The sequence below is a fragment of the Triticum aestivum genome, chromosome 1A (assembly GCF_018294505.1).
Source record: "Triticum aestivum cultivar Chinese Spring chromosome 1A, IWGSC CS RefSeq v2.1, whole genome shotgun sequence".
NCBI classification, from domain to species: domain Eukaryota; kingdom Viridiplantae; phylum Streptophyta; class Magnoliopsida; order Poales; family Poaceae; genus Triticum; species Triticum aestivum.
The window spans coordinates 495,328,443-495,349,970 of NC_057794.1; the positions used below are offsets into that span (position 1 = coordinate 495,328,443).

General features: G+C 45.6%; 1 protein-coding gene across 1 annotated transcript; it reads left to right on the plus strand.

Moving 5' to 3' along the window:
- The first annotated feature begins 16,724 nt into the window (after positions 1-16,724).
- Positions 16,725-21,528, plus strand: LOC123060012 (TOM1-like protein 6). Its single transcript, XM_044482576.1, has 9 exons — positions 16,725-17,046; positions 18,179-18,257; positions 18,495-18,593; positions 19,070-19,183; positions 19,389-19,537; positions 19,652-19,733; positions 19,817-19,902; positions 20,129-20,356; positions 20,439-21,528. Exons 1-9 carry the CDS (start codon positions 16,904-16,906, stop codon positions 21,364-21,366), a joined length of 1,908 nt encoding a protein of 635 aa, XP_044338511.1. The 5' UTR covers positions 16,725-16,903; the 3' UTR covers positions 21,367-21,528.

The following is a 21,528-nucleotide window of genomic DNA, read 5'->3' on the forward strand; positions in this document are numbered from 1 at the left end:
TTTGTCGAGATCCGATGAATTGTGGGTTTATGATCAAGATTATCTATGAACAATATTTGATTCTTCTCTAAATTCTTTTATGCATGATTTGATATCTTTGCAAGTCTCTTCGAATTATCAGTTTGGTTTGGCCTACTAGATTGATCTTTCTTGCAATGGAGAAGTGCTTAGCTTTGGGTTCAATCTTGCGGTGTCCTTTCCCAGTGACAGCAGAGGGCAGCAAGGCACGTATTGTATTGTTTCCATCAAGGATAAAAAGATGGGGTTTATATCATATTGATTGAATTTATCCCTCTACATCATGTCATCTAGCCTAATGTGTTACTCTGTTCTTATGAACTTAATACTCTAGATGCATGCTGGATAGCAGTCGATGTGTGGAGTAATAGTAGTAGATGCAGAATCGTTTTGGTCTACTTGACATGGACGTGATGCCTATATTCATGATCATGCCTAGATATTCTCATAACTATGCACTTTTCTATCAATTGCTCGGTAGTAATTTGTTCACCCACCGTAATATATGCTATCTTGAGAGAAGCCACTAGTGAAACCTATGGCCCTCGGGTCTACTTCATATCATATAAGTTTCCAATCTACAATTCTAGTTTACTATTTATTTTGCAATCTTTATTTTCCAATCTATACAACAAAAATACCAAAAATATTTATCTTATTATCTCTATCAGATCTCACTTTTGCAAGTAGCCGTGAAGGGATTGACAACCCCTTTATCGCGTTGGTTGAAAGGTTCTTATTTGTTTGTGCAGGTACTAGGCTATTTGCATGTAGTCTCCTACTAGATTGATACCTAGGTTCTCAAAAATTGAGGAAAATACTTACGCTACTTTGCTGCATCAATCTTTCCTCTTCAAGGGAAACCAAAGCATGCTCAAGAGGTATCAGATACCTCTCCGATACACGGAGTGACAAATCATAATCTCGATCTATGCCAACCCAACAAACACCTTCGGAGACATCTGTAGGGCATCTTTATAATCACCCAGTTACGTTGTGGCATTTGATAGCACACAAGGTGTTCCTCCGGCATTCGGGAGTTGCATAATCTCATAGTCAGAGGAACATGTATAAGTCATGATGAAAGCAATAGCAATAAAACTAAACAATCATTATGCTAAGCTAATGGATGGGTCTTGTCCATCACATCATTCTCTAATGATGTGATCCCGTTCATCAAATGATAACACATGTCTATGGTCAGGAAACATAACCATGTTTGATTAACGAGCTAGTCAAGTAGAGGCATACTAGGGACACTCTGTTTTGTCTATTTATTCACACATGTACTAAGTTTCCGGTTAATACAATTCTAGCATGAATAATAAACATTTATCATGATATAAGGAAATATAAAAAAAACTTTATTATTGCCTCTAGGGCATATTTCCTTCAGTATTTGGCACACCATGCAAGCGAATAATTTCACGAAAGAACAAATCAGCAACATTAACAACATCATCGCTTTTATGACATGGTATAAAGTGTGCCATTTTCGAGAATCGATCCACGACAACAAATATGATATCCCTCTCCTTCTTTGTTTGAGGTAAACCTAAAACAAATTCAATAGGTATATCCTCCCAAGGAACACTAGGTACGGGCAAGGCATATATAAATCATGAGGATTGAGTTGTGACTTAGTTTTTTTGACATGTAGTGCAGCGAGCGACAAAACGCTCAACATCCCGTCTCATCTTTGACCAAAAGAAATGTGTAGCAAGTATGTCCTACGTCTTCTTCACGCCAAAGTGTCCCAATAATCCTCCTCCATGCACCTCCTGCAGCAACAAAAGACGAACAGAAGTAGCTAGAATGCATAGCTTGTTAACATGAACACAAATTCATCATTAACGACGAACTTGTTCCATGTTCTTCCTTCTTTACAATTCTGCATTACATCTTTAAAATTAGCATCATGCACATATTGATCTTTGATGGTCTCCAAACCAAATATTTTGAAGTCAAGTTGTGAAAGCATAGTATTGCGATGAGACAATGCATCAGCAATAACATTTTGTTTACCCTTCTTGTGTTTAATGACATAAGGGAAAGTCTCAATGAATTCAACCCATTTAGCATGTCTACAATTCAGTTTAGCATGACTTTTAATATGTTTCAAAGATTCATGATCAGAATGTATAACAAATTCTTCGGGCCATAAATAATGTTGTCATGTTTCTAAAGTCCGAACAAGAGCATATAATTATTTATCATAAGTAGAATAATTCAAATAGGCCCACTCAATTTTTCAGAAAAGTATGCAACAGGTTTGCCATCTTGTAATAACACACCTCCTAATCCAATTCCACTAGCATCACATTCAAGCTCAAAAGTCTTATTAAAATCAATAAGTTGGATTAAAGAAGCATCTGTCAACTTATTTTTCAATACTGTGAAGGCTTCTTCCTGTGCGGTACCCCAAACAAAAGGCACGTCCTTATTTGTAAGCTCATTGAGAGGTGCATCAATGGTGCTGAAATCTCTCACAAAACGCTTATGGAATCCAGCGAGGCCAAGAAAACTCCTCACTTGTGTGACCATTTTGGGCTGCGGCCAACTCTCAATAGCTTCAATCTTGACTTTATCAACTTCAATTTCCTGTGGAGTAACAACATAGTCAATAAAATATACTCGATCGGTGCAAAAGGTGCACTTCCCAAGGTTGCCACACAAACGTGCATCACGTAGAGCAATAAAAACAGCCCACGTAAATGTTCCAAATGTTCCTCCAAAGATCTGCTATAAATCAGTATATCATCAAAATAGACTACTGTTGGGGAACGTAGCAGAAACTCAAAATTTTCTACGCATCACCAAGATCAATCTATGGAGTAATCTAGCAACGAGGGAAGGAGAGTGCATCTACATACCCTTGTAGATTGCTAAGCGGAAGCGTTCAAGTGAACAGGGTTGATGGAGTCGTACTCGTCGTGATCCAAATCAATGATGATCCTAGTGCCGAACGGACGGCACCTCCGCGTTCAACACACGTACAGCCCGGTGACGTCTCCTACGCCTTGATCCAGCAACGGGAGAAGGAGAGGTTGGGGAAGACTCCATCCAGCAGCAGCACGACGGCGTGGTGGTGGTGGAGGAGCACGGGACTCCAGCAGGGCTTCGCCAAGCACTACGAGAGACGAGGAGGGAGAGGGGTAGGGCTGCGCCAACATGGAGATTGAATCGCGTGTTGCGCTGCCCCTTTGCCTCCACTATATATAGGGGGAGAGGGAGGGCTGCGCCCCCACCTAGGATTCCCACCCCAAGGGGTGCGGCAGCCCTAGATCCCATCTAGGGTGGCGGCCACAAGGGGAGGGGGAGAGGGAGGCGCACCAGGCATGGGCCTTAAGGCCCATCTGCCCTTAGGGTTTGCTCCCTCTTCCCCTTAGGCGCATGGGCCTTGGTGGGGAGGCGCCCCAGTCCACTTAGGGGCTGGTCCCTTCCCACTATTGGCCCATGTAGGCCTCCGGGGCTGGTGGCCCCACCTGGTGGACCCCCGGACCCCTCCGGTGGTCCCGGTACACTACCGGTGATGCCCGGAACACTTCCGATGGCCAAAACCATACTTCCTATATATTAATCTTTACCTCCGGACCATTCCGGAACTCCTCGTGACGTCCGAGATCTCATCCGGGACTCCGAACAACATTCGGTAACCACGTATATCTATTCCCTATAACCCTAGTGTCATCGAACCTTAAGTGTGTAGACCCTACGGGTTCGGGAGTCATGCAGACATGGCCGAGATAACTCTCCGGCCAATAACCAACAGCGGGATCTGGATACCCATGTTGGCTCCCACATGTTCCACAATGATCTCATCAGATGAACCACGATGTCGAGGATTCAATCAATCCCGTATACAATTCCCTTTGTCTAGTGGTACGATACTTGCCCGAGATTCGATCGTCGGTATCCCGATACCTTGTTCAATCTCGTTACCGGCAAGTCTCTTTACTCGTTCCGTAACACATCATCCCGTGATCAACTCCTTGGTCACATTGTGCACATTATGATGATGTCCTACCGAGTGGGCCCATAGATACCTCTGCGTTTACACGGAGTGAAAAATCCCAGTCTCGATTCGTGCCAACCCAACAGACACTTTCGGAGATACCTGTAGTGTACCTTTATAGCCACCCAGTTACGTTGTGACGTTTGGCACACCCAAAGTATTCCTACGGTATCCGGGAGTTGCACAATCTCATGGTCTAAGGAAATGATACTTGACATTAGAAAAGCTTTAGCATACGAACTACACAATCTTTGTGCTAGGCTTAGGATTGGGTCTTGTCCATCACATCATTCTCCTAATGATGTGATCCCGTTATCAACGACATCCAATGTCCATGGTCTGGGAATCGTAACCATCTATTGATCAACGAGCTAGTCAACTAGAGGCTTACTAGGGACATGGTGTTGTCTATGTATCCACACATGTATCTGAGTTTCCTATCAATACAATTCTAGCATGGATAATAAACGATTATCATGAACAAGGAAATATAATAATAACCAATTTATTATTGCCTCTAGGGCATATTTCCAACAGTCTCCCACTTGCACTAGAGTCAATAATCCAGTTCACATCGATATGTGATTAACACTCAAGGTCACATCCCCATGTGACTAACACCCAAAGAGTTCTAGGTTTGATCATGTTATGCTTGTGAGAGAGGTTTCAGTCAACGGGTCTGCAACATTCAGATCCGTATGTACTTCACAAATTTCTATGTCATCTTGTAGATGCAACTACTATGCTACATTTGGAGCCATTTCAAATAACTGTTCTACTTGGAGCTATTCTAAATTGTTGCTCCATTATACGTATCCGGTATCTCTACTCAGAGCTATTCGGATAGGTGTTAAGCTTGCATCGACGTAACTCTTTACGTCGAACTCTTTATCACCTCCATAACCGAGAAACATATCCTTATTCCTCTAAGGATAATTTGACCACTATCTGGTGATCTACTCCTAGATCACCTTTGTACCCTCTTGCCAGACATGTGGCAAGGCACACATCAGGTGCGGTACTCAGCATGGCATACCGTATAGAGCCTATGACAAAAGCATAGGGGGCGACCTTCGTCCTTCCTCTTTCTTCTGCCGTGGTCGAGCTTTAAGTCTTAACTTCATACCTTACAACTCAGGCAAGAACTCCTTCTTTGGCTGATCCATCTTGAACACCTTCAAGATCATGTCAAGGTATGTGCTCATTTGAAAGTACCATTAAGCGTTTTGATCTATCCTTATAGATCTTGATGCTCAATGTTCAAGTAGCTTAATCCAGGCTTTCCATTGAAAAACACTTTCCAAATAACCCTATATGCTTTCTAGAAATTCTACATCATTTCTCATCAACAATATATCAACAACACATACTCATCAGAAATTCTATAGTGCTCCCACTCACTTCTTTGGAAATACAAGTTTCTCATAAACTTTGTATACACCCAAAATCTTTGATCATCTCATCAAAGCATACATTCCAACTCTGAGATGCTTACTCCAGTCCTTAGAAGGATTGCTGGAGCTTTGCATATTTGTTAGCATCTTTCAGGATTGACAAAATCTTCCGGTTGTATCACATACAACCTTTCCTCAAGAAAATCATCGAGGAAACAATGTTTTGACATCCTATCTGCAAGATTTCATAAATAATGCAGTAATCGCTAATATAATTCCAACAGACTCTTAGCATCGCTACGAGTGAGAAAGTCTCATCGTAGTCAACTCCTTGAACTTGTCGGAAAACATCTTAACGACAAGTCGAGCTTCCTTAATGGTGATACTTACCATCATTGTCCGTCTTCCTTTTAAAATCCATATGTACCTAACAGCCTTACGACCATCAAGTAGTTCTTCCGAAGTCTACACTTTGTTTTCATATATGGATCCTTTCTCGGATTATATGGCCTCGAGCCATTTTGGAATCCAGGCCCACCATTGCTTCTCCATAGCTCGTAGGTTCATTGTTGTCTAGCAACATGACTTCCAAGACAGGGTTACCACTTAGAAGTTGTACACACCCTTGTCAACCCATGAGGTTCGATAGTAACTTGATCTGAAGCTCCATGATCATCATCATTAGCTTTCTCTTCAACTGAGGCAGGTGCCACAGAAACATTTTTCCTGTGCTGCGCTACTCTCTGGTTGAAGTAAAGGTTCAACAACCTTATCAAGTTCTATCTTCCTCCCACTCAATTCTTTCAAGAGAAACTTTTCCTCGAGAAAGGACCCGATTCGAGAAACAATCCCTATTGCTTTCGGATCTGAGACAGGAGGTATACCCAACTGTTTTGGGTGTCCTATGAAGATGCATTTATCCGCTTTGGGTTCGAGCTTATCAGCCTGGAAATTTTTCACATAAGCGTCGCAGCCCCAAACTTTTAAGAAATGACAGCTTAGGTTTCTCTAAACCATAGTTCATACGGTGTCATCTCATCGGAATTACGTGGTGCCCTATTTAAACTGAATGTGGTTGTCTCTAATGCCTAACCCATAAACAATCATGGTAATTCGATAAGAGACATCATGGTATGCATCATATCCAATAGGGTGCAGTTATGATGTTCGGACACACCATCACACTATGGTGTTCCAGGCTGTATTAGTTGTGAAACTATTTCCACAATGTCTTAATTCTATGCCAAACTCGTAATTCAGATATTCATCTCTATGATCATATCATAGATATTTCATCCTCTTGTCACGACGATCTTTCAACTTCACCCTGAAATTACTTGAACCTTTCAATATTTCAGACTCGTGATTCATCAAGTAAATGTACTCAGCATCTACTCAAATCATCTGTGAAGTAAGAACATAACGATATCCACTACATGCCTCAGCACTCATTGGACTGTACACATCAAGATGTATTACTTCCAACAAGTTGCTTTCTTGTTCCATCTTATTGAAAATGAGGCCTTTCAGTCATCTTGCCCATGTGGTATGATTTGCATGTCTCAAGTGATTCAAAATCAAGTGAGTCCAAAGATCCATCAACATGGAGCTTTTTCATGCGTTTTATACCAATATGACTCAAATTGCAGTGCCACAAGTATGTGGTAATATCATTACTATCTTATATGTTTTGGCATGAACATGTGTATCACTACGACCGGGATTCAATAAACCATTCATTTTAGGTGTAAGACCATTGAAGGTATTATTCAAATAAATAGAGTAACCATTATTCTCCTTAAATGAATAACCGCATTGCGATGAACATAATCTAATCATGTCCATGCTCAACGCAAACACCAAATAACAATTATTTAGGTTTAACACCAACCCCGATGGTAGACGGAGCGTGCGATGTTTGATCACATCAACCTTGGAAACTCTTCCAACACCTATCGTCGTCTCACCTTTGGCTAGTCTCCGTTTATTCTGTAGCTTTTTATTCCGAGTTACTAACACTTAGCAACTGAACCGGTATCTAATACCCTGCTGCTACTAGGAGTACTAGTAAAGTACACATTTAATATATGTCCAATACATACTTCTGTCAACCTTGTCAGCCTTCTCATCTACCAAGTATCTAGGGTGGTTCTGCTTCAGTGATCGTTCCCCTTATTACAGAAGCACTTAGTCTCGGGCTTGGGTTCAACTTTGGGTTTCTTCACTAGAGCAGCAACTGATTTGTTGTTTCATGAAGTATCCCTTTCTTGCCCTTGCCCTTCTTGAAACTAGTGGTTTTACTAACCATCAACAATTGATGTTCCCTTTTGATTTCTACTTTCGCGGTGTCGCGAGTAGCTCAAGGATCATATCTATCCCTGATATGTTATAGTTCATCACGAAGCTCTAGTAGCTTGGTGATATTGACTTTGGAGAACCATTACTATCTCATCTGGAAGATTAACTCCCACTCGATTCAAGCGATTGTTGTACTCATACAATCTGAGCACATGCTCAACGGTTTGAGCTTTTCTCCTTAGTTTGCAGGCTTAAGAAACTTGTCAAAGGTCTCATACCTCTTGACATGGGCACTAGCCTGAAATCCCAATTTCAGTCCTTGGAACATCTCATATGTTCTGCGATGTTTCAAAAACATCTTTGGTGCCTCAATTCTAAACCATTTAGCATTACGCACTGAACTATCATGTAGTCATCAAAACGTGTATGTTAGATGTTCGCAACATCCACAGACGACGTTCGAGGTTCAGCACACTGAACGGTGCATTAAGGACATAAGCCTTCTACTGTCTGCATAAATGCTACTATCAACTTTCAACTAATTTTTCTCTAGGAACATATCTAAACAGTAGAACTGAAGCGCGAGCTACGACATAATTTGCGAAGACCTTTTGACTATGTTCAGGATAATTAAGTTCATCTTATGAACTCCCACCCAGATAGACATCCCTCCAGTCATCTAAGTGATTACATGTTCCGAGTCAACTAAGCCGTGTCCGATCATCACGTGAGACGGACTAGTCAACATCGGTGAACATCTTCATGTTGATTGTATCTACCATACAACTCATGCTCGACCTTTCGGTCTCTTGTGTTCCGAGGCCATGTCTGTACATGCTAGGCTCGTCAAGTTAACCTAAGTGTTTCGCATGTGTTCCGAGGCCATGTCTGTACATGCTAGGCTCGTCAACACTCGTTGTATTCGAACGTAAGAATCTATCACACCCGATCATCACGTGGTGCTTCGAAACGACGAACTTTCGCAACGGTGCACAGTTAGGGAGAACACTTCTCCTGAAATTTTAGTGAGGGATCATCTTATTTACTACCGTCGTTCTAAGCAAATAAGATGTAAAAACATGATAAACATCACATGCAATCAAATAGTGACATGATATGGCCAATATCATATTGCTCCTTTTGATCTCCATCTTCGGGGCTCCATGATCATCATCGTCACCGGCATGACATCATGATCTCCATCATCATGATCTCCATCATCGTGTCTTCATGAAGTTGTCTCGCCAACTATTACTTCTACTACTACAGCTAACGGTTAGCAATAAAGTAAAGTAATTACATGATGTTTATGTTGACACGCAGGTCATAAATAAATTAAGACAACTCCTATGGCTCCTGCCGGTTGTCATACTCATCGACATACAAGTCGTGATTCCTATTACAAGAACATGATCAATCTCATACATCACATATCATTCATCACATTCTTTTGGCCATATCACATCACAAAACACTTGCTGCAAAAACAAGTTAGACGTCCTCTAATTGTTGTTGCAAGTTTTTACGTGGCTGCTATAGGTTGCTAGCAAGAACGTTTCTTACCTACGCCAAAACCACAATGTGAATTGCCAATTTCTATTTACCCTTCATAAGGACCCTGTTCATCGAATCCGATCCGACTAAAGTGGGAGAGACAGACACCCGCCAGCCACCTTATGCAACTAGTGCATGTCAGTCGGTGGAACCGGTCTCACGTAAGCGTACGTGTAAGGTTGGTCCGGGCCGCTTCATCCCACAATGCCGCCGAATCAAGATAAGACTAGTAACGGCAAGTAAATTGACAAAATCGACGCCCACAACTACTTTGTGTTCTACTCGTGCATAGAAACTACGCATAGACCTAGCTCATGATGCCACTGTAGGGGAACGTAGCAGAAATTCAAAATTTTCTACGCATCACCAAGATCAATCTATGGAGTAATCTAGCAATGAGGGAAGGAGAGTGCATCTACATACCCTTGTAGATCGCTAAGCGAAAGCGTTCAAGTGAACGGGGTTGATGGAGTCGTACTCGTCGTGATCCAAATCACTGATGATCCTAGTGCCGAACGGACGACACCTCCGCGTTCAACACACGTATAGCCCGGTGACGTCTCCTACGCTTTGATCCAGCAAGGGGAGAAGGAGAGGTTGGGGAAGACTCCATCCAGCAGCAGCACGACGGCGTGGTGGTGGAGGAGGAGCGCGGGACTCCAGCAGGGCTTTGCCAAGCACTACGAGAGACGAGGAGGGAGAGGGGTAGGGCTGCGCCAACATGGAGATTGAATCGCATGTTGGGCTGCCCCTTTGCCTCCACTATATATAGGGGGAGAGGGAGGGCTACGCCCCCACCTAGGGTTCCCACCCCAAGGGGTGCAGCAGCTCTAGACCCCATCTAGGGTGGCGGCCACAAGGGGAGGAGGAGAGGGAGGCGCACCAGGCATGGGCCTTAAGGCCCATCTGCCCTTAGGGTTTGCCCCCTCTTCCCCTTAGGCGCATGGGCCTTGGTGGGGAGGCGCCCCAGTCCACTTAGGGGCTGGTCCCTTCCCACTATTGGCCCATGTAGGCCTCCGGGGCTGGTGGCCCCACCTGGTGGACCCCCGGACCCCTCCGGTGGTCCCGGTACACTACCGGTGATGCCTGGAACACTTTCGGTGGCCAAAACCATACTTCCTATATATTAATCTTTACCTCCGGACCATTTCGGAACTCCTCGTGACGTCCGGGATCTCATCCGGGACTCCGAACAACATTCGGTAACCACGTATATCTATTCCCTATAACCCTAGCGTCATCGAACCTTAAGTGTGTAGACCCTACGGGTTCGGGAGTCATGCAGACATGGCCGAGATAACTCTCCGGCCAATAACCAACAGCGGGATCTGGATACCCATGTTGGCTCCCACATGTTCCACGATGATCTCATCGGATGAAGCACGATGTTGAGGATTCAATCAATCCCGTATACAATTCCCTTTGTCTAGTGGTACGATACTTGCCCGAGATTCGATCGTTGGTATCCCGATACCTTGTTCAATCTCGTTACCGGCAAGTCTCTTTACTCATTCCATAACACATCATCCCGTGATCAACTCCTTGGTCACATTGTGCACATTATGATAATGTCCTACCCAGTGGGCCCAGAGATACCTCTCCATTTACACGGAGTGACAAATCCCAGTCTCGATTCGTGCCAACCCAACAGACACTTTCGGAGATACCTGTAGTGTACCTTTATAGCCACCCAGTTACGTTGTGACGTTTGGCACACCCAAAGTATTCCTACGGTATCTGGGAGTTGCACAATCTCATGGTCTAAGGAAATGATACTTGACATTAGAAAAGCTTTAGCATACGAACTACACGATCTTTGTGCTAGGCTTAGGATTGGGTCTTGTCCATCACATCATTCTCCTAATGATGTGATCCCGTTATCAACGACATCCAATGTCCATGGTCTGGAAACCGTAACCATCTATTGATCAACGAGCTAGTCAACTAGAGGCTTACTAGGGACATGGTGTTGTCTATGTATCCACACATGTATCTGAGTTTCCTATCAATACAATTCTAGCATGGATAATAAATGATTATCATGAACAAGGAAATATAATAATAACCAATTCATTATTGCCTCTAGGGCATATTTCCAACAACTACCACAAATCATCCAATGAAAGCACGCAAAACTTCATTTATTAATCTCATGAAAGTACTAGGTGCATTAGTTAACCCAAAATGCATGACTAACCACTCCTATAATCCAAACTTAGTTTAAATGCTGTTTTCCATTCATCTCGCAATTTTATACGAATCTGATGGTATCCACTACGCAAATCAACTTTGGAGAATATTGTAGAGCCACTCAATTCATCAAGCATGTCATCTAGCCTAGAAATAGGATGACGATAACGAATAGTAATATTATTAATGCCTCTACAATCAACACACATACGCCACGTACCATCCTTTTTTGGCACTAGTATAATAGGAACATCACAAGGACTAAGCGATTCGCGTATATAACCTTTGTCGAGCAACTCCTGTACTTGACTCATCTCCTCTGGATTGGTACGGTATGATGCACGGTTTGGAAGCGAGGCACCGGGAATTAAGTCGGTAAAAGGGCGAGGAGAAACCCTCCCTCCTTCTCGCATCACCTCCCCCTAGGCGTCGCCAGGGGCCCCCGAACTCTAACGCCACAGGCCTCCTCTCGCGCCTCCCTCTGCCGCCGCTGCTGCCGGCGAGGGCCGTGGTGGCGGCGGGCCCGGCGCCGAAGGCACCTGGGCGGGTGGAAGCGGTGAGATCTAATCTAAGGCGGCAGGGGTGGCCCTTCTTGTGGGATCCGAAGGAGGCGGCTGGGGCGGCGATCCCTTGCCGTGCGGCGATGGCCGAAGCGTCATAATCTGGCAGAGCGGCGGCCCTACGATGGACGGCGGTGATGGCAGCGCCCCATTCGACGGGGTGCCTGATTTGTGCAGAGATGGTGGCGGCAGCGACTGCGGATCCAAGGCCCCGATCAGATCCACCGCGGCGTGGCCTTCCATCGACCGGTGGCGCGTGGAGGGACCGGTGAGGGGATGTCGGATCTTCGCTGGTTTACCGACGGCGGCTTTCATCTTCGCGGCGAGACTCCGCTCGGTTCCAGCAAACCGCGAGATCAGGACGACGTGGCTTTCGGTGAAAATCGCGCCTGACTGCGGTCATGGCGGACGATGGCGGCATCTCGAACGTCGTTCCTTTCTCGAGGCATCGTCGTTGCAGGTCACGCCAACCTGATCGGAAGGTTCCAGAGGAAACTCTAGATCTGAATCTACCGGATCGGATGATGGCGACGTTTTGATGTCGTTCTCCCTCCCGCGGGCGTCGTTTTGGATCAAGTGTTGGCTGGAGGGGACAAGAGGAGGAGCGGCGTGGTATCTGACACGTCGACAACGGCGGGTCTCAGCGGCATGGAGAAGCGGGGTCTCGCCGGTGAGCGTGTGATGATGGACGAGCGCAGGATGGTGGCGTTGTTTGGCGTCGTGGTGGCATCGACGGCAGCTAGTCCGGGCAAGGTACATGCAGTAGTACAGCGCTAAAGATGGATTGGTGACAGGTGGCTGCGGCGGCCTCATACAAGGCAAGCGTCCTGGTTGAGGAGTGTGACGGACTGGTGGGTGCCCCATACCCGGCAGGCGTTCTGGTTGGGACCTCAGGTCTTAGATGTTAGGTTTGGCTGCGAGGTATGTGTATTAGGCCCAGACTATCAGCATCCCTTCATCAACTGGATAGAAGTAGCGATAGATGTTGCCTAGACGGTGGATTTAGTCTTATTTTTGTATGACTTTGTAAGGTCTTGTGTGAATAATTAATAAAGTGGTTGCATGCATCGTCCAGGTGCAAAGGCCGGGGGGCCTCCTCCATTTCTAGAAAAAGTCACTAAAGCCGGTAATCGGGTGATGTCATGGTGTGGTAGATACAACACGAACGTGGAGAAGGTTTGCCTTATCAATGCTTGTCTCTCCTCTATTTCCATGTTCACCATAGGTTTTTTATCGTCTTTCTCAAGGGGCCCATGATGGTTTCGACAAGTACATAGATGATTTTTACTGAAATGTAACGTACAACAGGCACAAATACAGGCTAGTTAAATGGAATATCATGTGCAAGCCCAAAAATCCTGGGGGGTGGACATTCTAAACATCACAACGATGAACAAGTGCTTGATTATTAAATGATGGTGAAGGATTATGGCGACTGGCCCTGACACCTTATGGTTTTGGCTTCTCAAAGCTAAATATTTCCCTTCGGGCAGTCCCCTATTTGCCTCGGCTTCTCACGGGTCTCAGTTCTAGAAAGATTTGGTCAAAGTTTGTGATGTGTTTCAGGAACATGTTAAGTTTCTCATTGGAAATGGTGATTTCACTCGTTTTTGGTTGGATTGGTAGACTGGTGACTCTACTTTAACTGTTACCTTTTATGTTCTGTTTTCGTATTGTTCTAACCTTGAGATCTCAATCTTTGAGCTCTCTCGCATCAATTGGGATCTGGGCTTCAGGAGATCCCTCTCTCCGATAGAGTTGGACGAGTGCCATCGTCTTGCCGTTTCGTCCCCTTTGCTCTCGGAGGAGTACACTATTGTCTGGCCTCACGTATCGTCTAGGAGATTTTCGGTCAAATCTCTGCATTCTAGACCCATCTCGGGCACTCCTACTTAGAAGTTCAAGCCGGTTTGGGCGGCTAGTATGCCTCCCAAGATTAAGATTTTTTTATGGCAGGCTATCAGGGGCAGGCTACCTCGCAAAAGGAATGGTCCAAGGTCCGATTGTTGTGCTCTTTGTGCCGACTTAGAAGATTCTAACCATGTTTTTTTTGGATGCGTTCTGGCTAAGATTCTAACCATGTTTTCTTTGGGCGCGTTCCGGTTAAGTTATGCAATGCATGTTCCAGTTAAAAAAATCACGTCAAGATAAAGCGGACGACTTAACGGAGGCGGATCGCATGGACCGACGAACTCGTTCTGGTTTGGCGGCCGGAGAAGTCGTCATATGCACGTGGCGAAAGCAACAATCCCATCACATTGAATTTCCTCGCATGCATCTGGGTGGTCAGTCCTGCTGGATGTAAAACGTTGCGATGGCCAGCGATTTTGCTTCGCCGGTGTGATTATGAAATCGGGGTGTTCATTTCAATCAATAATGAAAAAAAATATCCCGCTGCCTGTCGTTCTCCCGTCGATGCTGTTCACAGGGTCAACGGCGCTCTTTCTTCTTCCCCGAAAAAAAAAGAGAGCCGTCTCCTTCTGTCCCACTGCGAGCGAATTAATTTCTCGAGTTTGATTAGTCAATCATTCTCTGGTCGTAGCTCATTAATCAGCTGATTAGTTGGGAATGAAACGCGTGATGATGACGGCCGGATGCTCCACCCGACCGGCAACGTACAGAATACTTTAGCTAGTATTCGATTCGATGATCGGATTAAGCAAAAGGAGGCAGCGCCGCAGCAGGAATCCTCCCGGCTGGACGGAGGCTTGGAAAGGACGGTTACGTGTCGGCCCCGTGAATGTTGGGCCCTTTGACTGGTTGGCTGAGACGTGGACGTCTGCATTCTTTATCGATTCCATCCATGCCTACTACTAGGGTTTAGGGGGCGGTGTTCAGCAAAAAGAAAGGAGTGCATTTGCTGTGCATGGGCGACCCAACATTCACGGATTCTCCTACGTGTGTTTCGCGCGTACGGACGAGCTGCCAGCCTTTCGCAAAAAGCCTTCGTGTCGAAGAATTAGACGTACGTTCAAGAAAAATAGATGCTGTATGTACGGCGTAGCCAGGTTTACTTGCCATGGACGCACACGACCGCGAGACTTTGGCCACGCCCAACTTCTAAACGAGCTGCGAACCAACCTATGGTTAAAATCCTGAGGCTTGCATTTAAAGCATTCATAGTCGAACTTTACAAATTTGGTCTTTCAAACATTCGCGAACGCGTCCATGTACACTGACCGGTTACGCCTCAAATTAGCCAGTTTATATCCACATCTCCCATATTTCGTTCCATAGATTCATACAAAGCATGTAAAAGGAATCCTACGTATTACTCTAGCTACTCTTCGTCGTTGGAGATGTCCACGACGACGGTGCCCGGCGCCGGTTGGACGGGCGGGTAGGAGGGCTCCGGCTCATCCTCCTCCTGCCCGACCTCATCCATGTAGGTGGATATACCCGCCTCCTTTACGGCCTCTTGCGTCTCCATCTCCTGATGACGACCGCTTCCGCTGCCGACTCCGACCGGAGGGAATCAAGGATGACCTGCTGCTTCGCCTGCAGATCCCCATCGCCAGCGTCCCCCACATCCTCCTCCTCCTCCATCTCCTCCTCCGGATCCACTGCATCCGGAGGTAGCCCCGCGGCTACCCGGGCTACACGCCTAGCCCGGATCCGCTCAAGGAGCTCGAGCCGGCGCTTCGACGTCAGAAATGGCTCGCTCCTCACCCGACGACGTAGGGGCATGGCTACTAGGCGGACGGGTAAAGTGGCGATGGCGGCGGACAGGAGGAGGAAAATGTGGATGGATGGTAGGGTTTAGGTGCCGCCGAGCGACTTAAATAGTCGGGCAATGCACTACGCGGCCCGCCGGAGCTACACCACGCGGCGCCGCCGATCTAACGGAGGAGACGAGCTTCGGACCGTCGGTTTGAGAGCGTTTCCGGCTGGGCCCCCTTCGCCAGTCCGACATGGTGGGCGTGCCCTGGCGTCCCCATATTCGCCCCATATTTGGGCTGAATATAGAAGGTGCCGGTCAGCCCGAGCGTTTGAGGGCCGTTTAAGAGGCCCGTCTGGGTCAAAAAATCATGACCGGGCAGCCCGTCGGGGTGTATGAGGCGGGTTTGAGAGGTTCGGCTATAGATGCTCTTATTCCAAATTATTTTAGGATTTTCATCGATATGCCTTCAGTAGGAGGAGATGTTTCCCTCGACTATGAGATGCCTACGGTGTGACCTAGTAAAATCTCGGGATGACATGCCGGCTCAGTGCCTCGAAGGTGCTCATAAATGTAGTGTGTGCGTGTGTGCATTTATAGTCATACGGATAAGTATATGCGCGTATATATGAGCACTTGCGTCTATATTATGTTAAAAAAACTTCTATACGAGCTTTTTTAAGCCTTTAACCATCTGCTGATCAATGAAAAGCTCTCAGTGCAGAAGCCCCTTTTGCGTACTTTTCATCGGTCTAACCAAAGACGGCAACGCAACGCAAGGACCGTCAGCGCGTGCGCGGATAAACCCCGTTCCCGCACAAGACGACCGACCGAGCCAAAGCAAAAACCCGCTTAAACCCAAACCGGTAAGTAACCCCAGTCCGTCTCGCCTCGCCTCGCCTCCGGCACCTTCCGAGCCCCGACCACCCCGCGCAACCGCCGCCACGTGGCCTCCGGACCCACCCGTCATGGACGTACACCCGCGCGGCCTCAGGTGGATAAACGCGCCCAATCCGCTTTTCGTCGCCTCCTCCAATTTGGCTAGTCCACCTGCCATCCTCGCCTCCCCTCCTCCTCTCCTCGTAAAAGGAGGCGCCGAGAATACGTCAGAGGAGCTGCGCTTCCCCAAGCCCCAAGCGACCGCCGCCGCCGGAAGGACCAGGCTGCCCGCGGGAGGCGGTTTCGCGAAGCTAGGCAAGCTAAGGGGCCTCCGGCGATGTACCCGGTGGGGACGGCCCCGCGGCCGGGGTCGCGGCTGCCGGCGGCGTCGCGGGTGGACAAGGCCACCAGCCATCTGCTGCAGGGGCCCGACTGGGCCGTCAACCTCGAAATATGCGACACCCTCAACGCCGACCGATGGTGACTACTGCTACTGATCGTCGCCTCCCCTTCCCTTCTCCCCCCGCCCGCCTCCTGCTATGGTTGTTTCGCTTTTGGTGCTTGCCGCTGAGTGGGGAGAATTACGGTGGTGGGGGATTTGGGATTTGTCCCGCGCGCGAGGCTTGTTGCTTTGTCCTTGCTGTTGTTGCGTCGCTCGTGGCTGGCGGCGGGGTTTTTGGCTTCGGGGGGCCGTTGACCCGATCGATTGGGGCGGCTTTTGGGTCAAAATTGCAATCTATTTGGGAATTCTTGCTAGCTAATTGATTCGAGGTGGCTTGAGTTGATTGGTAGGAAGTGGCCTCTAGCCTGTTGTTACCTCGGACAATTTTCTAGTGGTTATTAGTTATTACTCTGTTATGCAACTATAATATGGGCTGCAAGTACTAAGCAGACGCGTGTAGGTTACTTTTAGCTTGCGGTGGCACGTTTCATAGTTTCTTCAACTTAGGCTGAGCTGAGAAACTGAAGCTCGAGCTCAGGTATGGTCCTTTTGGAGCGTCAGGTGAGATGTCGCCAAGGATTATGACGGAATATGCATACAGGACCGTTCATTATATGGCTCCAGCAATGGTGTGCACAGTAGCTTGCTTGCCATTCATGCCAATCAAGATATCGATTCTAATGGTAGTACTCCCTCCGTTCCATATTAGTTGTCTCTGAAATGGATGTATCTAGATGTATTTCAGTGCTAGATACATCCGTTTGAGGCGACAACTAATATGGAACGGAGGGAGTAGTTCTGTGGTCGAGAAAATATGATTGATAAGCTATCCATAGCACTAAGAAACTTCCTGTCTAATTTTGATGCCTAGCCTAGCCTGTTGGGCAATGATCTGTCGGAACCAAACTGCACCACAGCTGTTCATGATGGAAATGTGTTTGAACTTCTATTGTGCTGGGGTATTCATATGTGGGAAGGCATCCAGATTACTATATAATTGCTTATGATTTATTGCCATTATGTTTCAATAGAGGATTCCAAATAAATAAACCTTTGGATTATGGTGTGTTTGTGTAAATGTACTGATTGGAGGACATCCAGATTAACTTATGTATTCGCAGAGAAGCTTTACCTTACCGGATGCTAATATATTTGCAAATCCTTTATCAGGCAAACAAAAGATGCGGTAAAAGCAGTAAAGAAGCGGCTGCAGAATAAGGACCCGAAAGTTCAGTTTTTCACTTTGACGGTGCGTATTTCTAATAATATGTGTTATTGGTAGTTTTCTGTAATGATTTGCTGTGAAAACTCTAGATTTGTTTTTCTGGTCAGTTTTAGTTTGTTAGAAGTAATTCAGATACTATTATACTTATCTGCCACTGTAAGATTGTTAACTTAAGAAAGCAATAAGTCAAGTTATTTATCCCACCAAGATAACTTCATGGGCTACTTTTATTGTTGACACTGGTTATAAAATTCTTTGCAGCTCTTGGAGACAATGATGAAGAACTGTGGTGAATATGTTCATTCTGAAGTTGCTGAGCTGCATGTTTTACAAGAAATGGTTAAAATTGTTCAGAAGAAGGTATACCCTCCTTTGATCCTTCATCCTTCTAAGTCATTTCCAGATATTTCTCAGTGTTCAACACAATTTGGCTACATCCATTTTTGTATGCTTGTTTACTTGGTTATCCAAAAAATATTTAGTGACAGATAATTTTGTCATGTCATTTAGAACTTTATGAATGAATGTTATGAACTCTCATGTTAGACATACTTGGTAAAATCACAAATACAATAAGAACCCTTTTGGCCAATCCCTGTTATTTTGTGTGTTTGAGTCTCAACCATCACTCTTCTTCAGGTGAACTTGCTAACTGTTATTGGGTAACATGGTAACAGTCATGTCTGCGATTCATCCATAATGGATCATATATTTTGCGTTGCCATTTTGTGGTTATATTTCTTACTTTGATTTCTGTCTTCTGTTTCTTTGTACTAATGGAAAACAATCAAACGTAGTCCTAAGTCTTTTGGAATGCTTATTTTCTGAATATCCAGCACGATATGCAAGTGAAGGATAAGATATTGATACTGCTGGACTCATGGCAAGAAGCATTTGGTGGACCTGGGGGCAAATATCCACAGTATTATTGGTCATACATTGAACTAAAGGTATGGCTGCAAATTTTCCCCCAGTGTAAACCTCACACTTTTCAACAGAACCAGTCCAGTATACATTTCTGTGGAGCCAAGAACATGCCCTGAGAGAAAAGTTTAAAGTACAAGTAGTTCAGCCTCAGATAATGCTCACGTCTTACTATTTTGGGGACAAGCTACTGGGCTTTAATTATATCAGCTAAGGTGACATCTTTTACAGAGGTCAGGAGTAATGTTCCCACGCCGTCCTATGGATGCCCCTCCAATATTTACTCCTCCTGTGACGCATCAGTCTCAGCCATATGGTTCACCTGCATATCCCACTGGAAGTCTAAATGACAGAATGGCATCTGATGTTGAAACGCTGAGGTTGCATTTCTTCTCTAGTACTCCATATTCAACTCCTTGAGCTTTTCTTGCCTGAGCTATCTGTTCTATTGCTCCATTTAATGGTTATAACTTGTTATCTCTTTTCTGCTCCAGTTCAGGGGATCTGGATAATATTAGAGATGCAACAGAATTACTGAGTGATATGGTGAATGCTTTGAATCCTGCTGATCGCATGGTAAACCGAATATTTAAAAGAAAATTGCATGGCTAGTTTGGTGAATTGCATGAAATAACCTATTCAATTATTGGTGATGCCAGGCTGTTAAAGATGAAATTGTTACTGAGCTTGTCAGCCAAAGTCGTTCAAATCAACAAAAGCTCATGGGATTTGTCAGTTCAACAGGGTAAGCTCATGTCTCCCACAGACGTACAAAGAATATTTCCCCTATCTTAGTGTACCGTGGTGTTCGCCTCAAGTGAATTTGAAGTTTCGCATAAGAACTAGCATGCACATGCATTAGCGTGGCACACATTTTCTTTTCCAGTTCTGTGCCGTCTAAATGACAGTGCAGTTCAGGCCACACTGCCACAGAATGTAATGTGTGACTTCTTATGGTTCCTGTTGTTTAGGAATGAGGAGCTACTGAAACAAGGCCTAGAAATAAATGACCGCTTACAAAGTGTACTTGCAAAACACGATGCCATCGCTTCTGGTTCTCCTTTACCTGTTGAAATGCCAAGGAGAGATGAGATACCCAGAGAGGATCCAACACCACAGCCATCTGCACCTCCGGTTGCACAAAATGAGACCCCCGTTGAAGAGGATGAAGAGGATGAGTTTGCTCAGCTAGCAAAAAGGTAACTGAAAATAGCTTTTGATGTGCAATCTGCTTATTCCTGAACCACAACTAATTATTTGTGATATGTTCTGTATCTGTAGAAAGAACAAATCTGTGGTAAGCAGCGATGAGGCATCATCAAGTGTTGGTGATCATGCCCTTATACCTATTGACGATGCAACTTCTGAAGCATCATCTTCTGTTGCGAGCAATGCCCTAGTTCCTGTTGAGTCAGCTTCTGTCAGTGGTACTCGGACAAAAGAGCAGGATATGATCGACCTTCTAAGCCTTACCTTGTACAGTCCTCCTGAAGCATCTACAGATTCTTCAACTCAGAGCCAAAATGACAGTCAGCAGACCGCCGTGTCAAATGGGTCACAATTACCGCCGAACTATGAGCCTGCAACATCGAATGGACAACATTACCCTTCCAACCACCAGGCATATCCAATAAATCAGGGGTACACTCCATACAACAATTATGTTGCGCCCTGGGCCCAAAGTGAACAGAGTGCACAGACTGGAGCATATCCAGTTCAGCCTCCACAATATACATCAACCTATCCGGCACAGCCACAATATACATCAACCTATCCGGCACCGCCATGGGCCATGCCTACAAGTGCCAACTCTGTAAATCCTTTTCAGCCTGCCACATACCAAACGCCGAATCCTCCTGTTGCTTCTGTTGCCTCAACACCTTACCCGGCTCCTTCAACACCTTATGCTTCTCCACTGATGCAACATGTGCCATCTCCAACCCCAAGTCCCAGTCCTATGCAACAGCAAAGCTCTTTTGTTTCTCATGCAAACAACGCCCTTGCCATTGTTCCAGATGCTCGAACGAATGGAAACCAAAGACCAAAAGAAGCACCAGCGACAGCACCCAAACCCTACTACATGCCAGACAATCTGTTTGGTGATTTGATCGATGTGAAGAGTTTCGGCGCAGCAGGCAAGACAAGCAGATCGACAAATGTGCCTAGTCCAAAGGGTGGTGGTCAACCTATGATCGGTGGAAAGAAATAGGTCTCGCGAGTTCAAGTTAGCTACTCTGTGTCGTTTGGTTTGTACATTGCTGTATATGTGTTCGGGTCATATTGGTGATATTGTTTAATTTTAGTTGTTGGTCGGCATATGTGTATTCTTAAGAGATGGTAGAGCATAATTGCTGTAAATGATTTGCTTCAA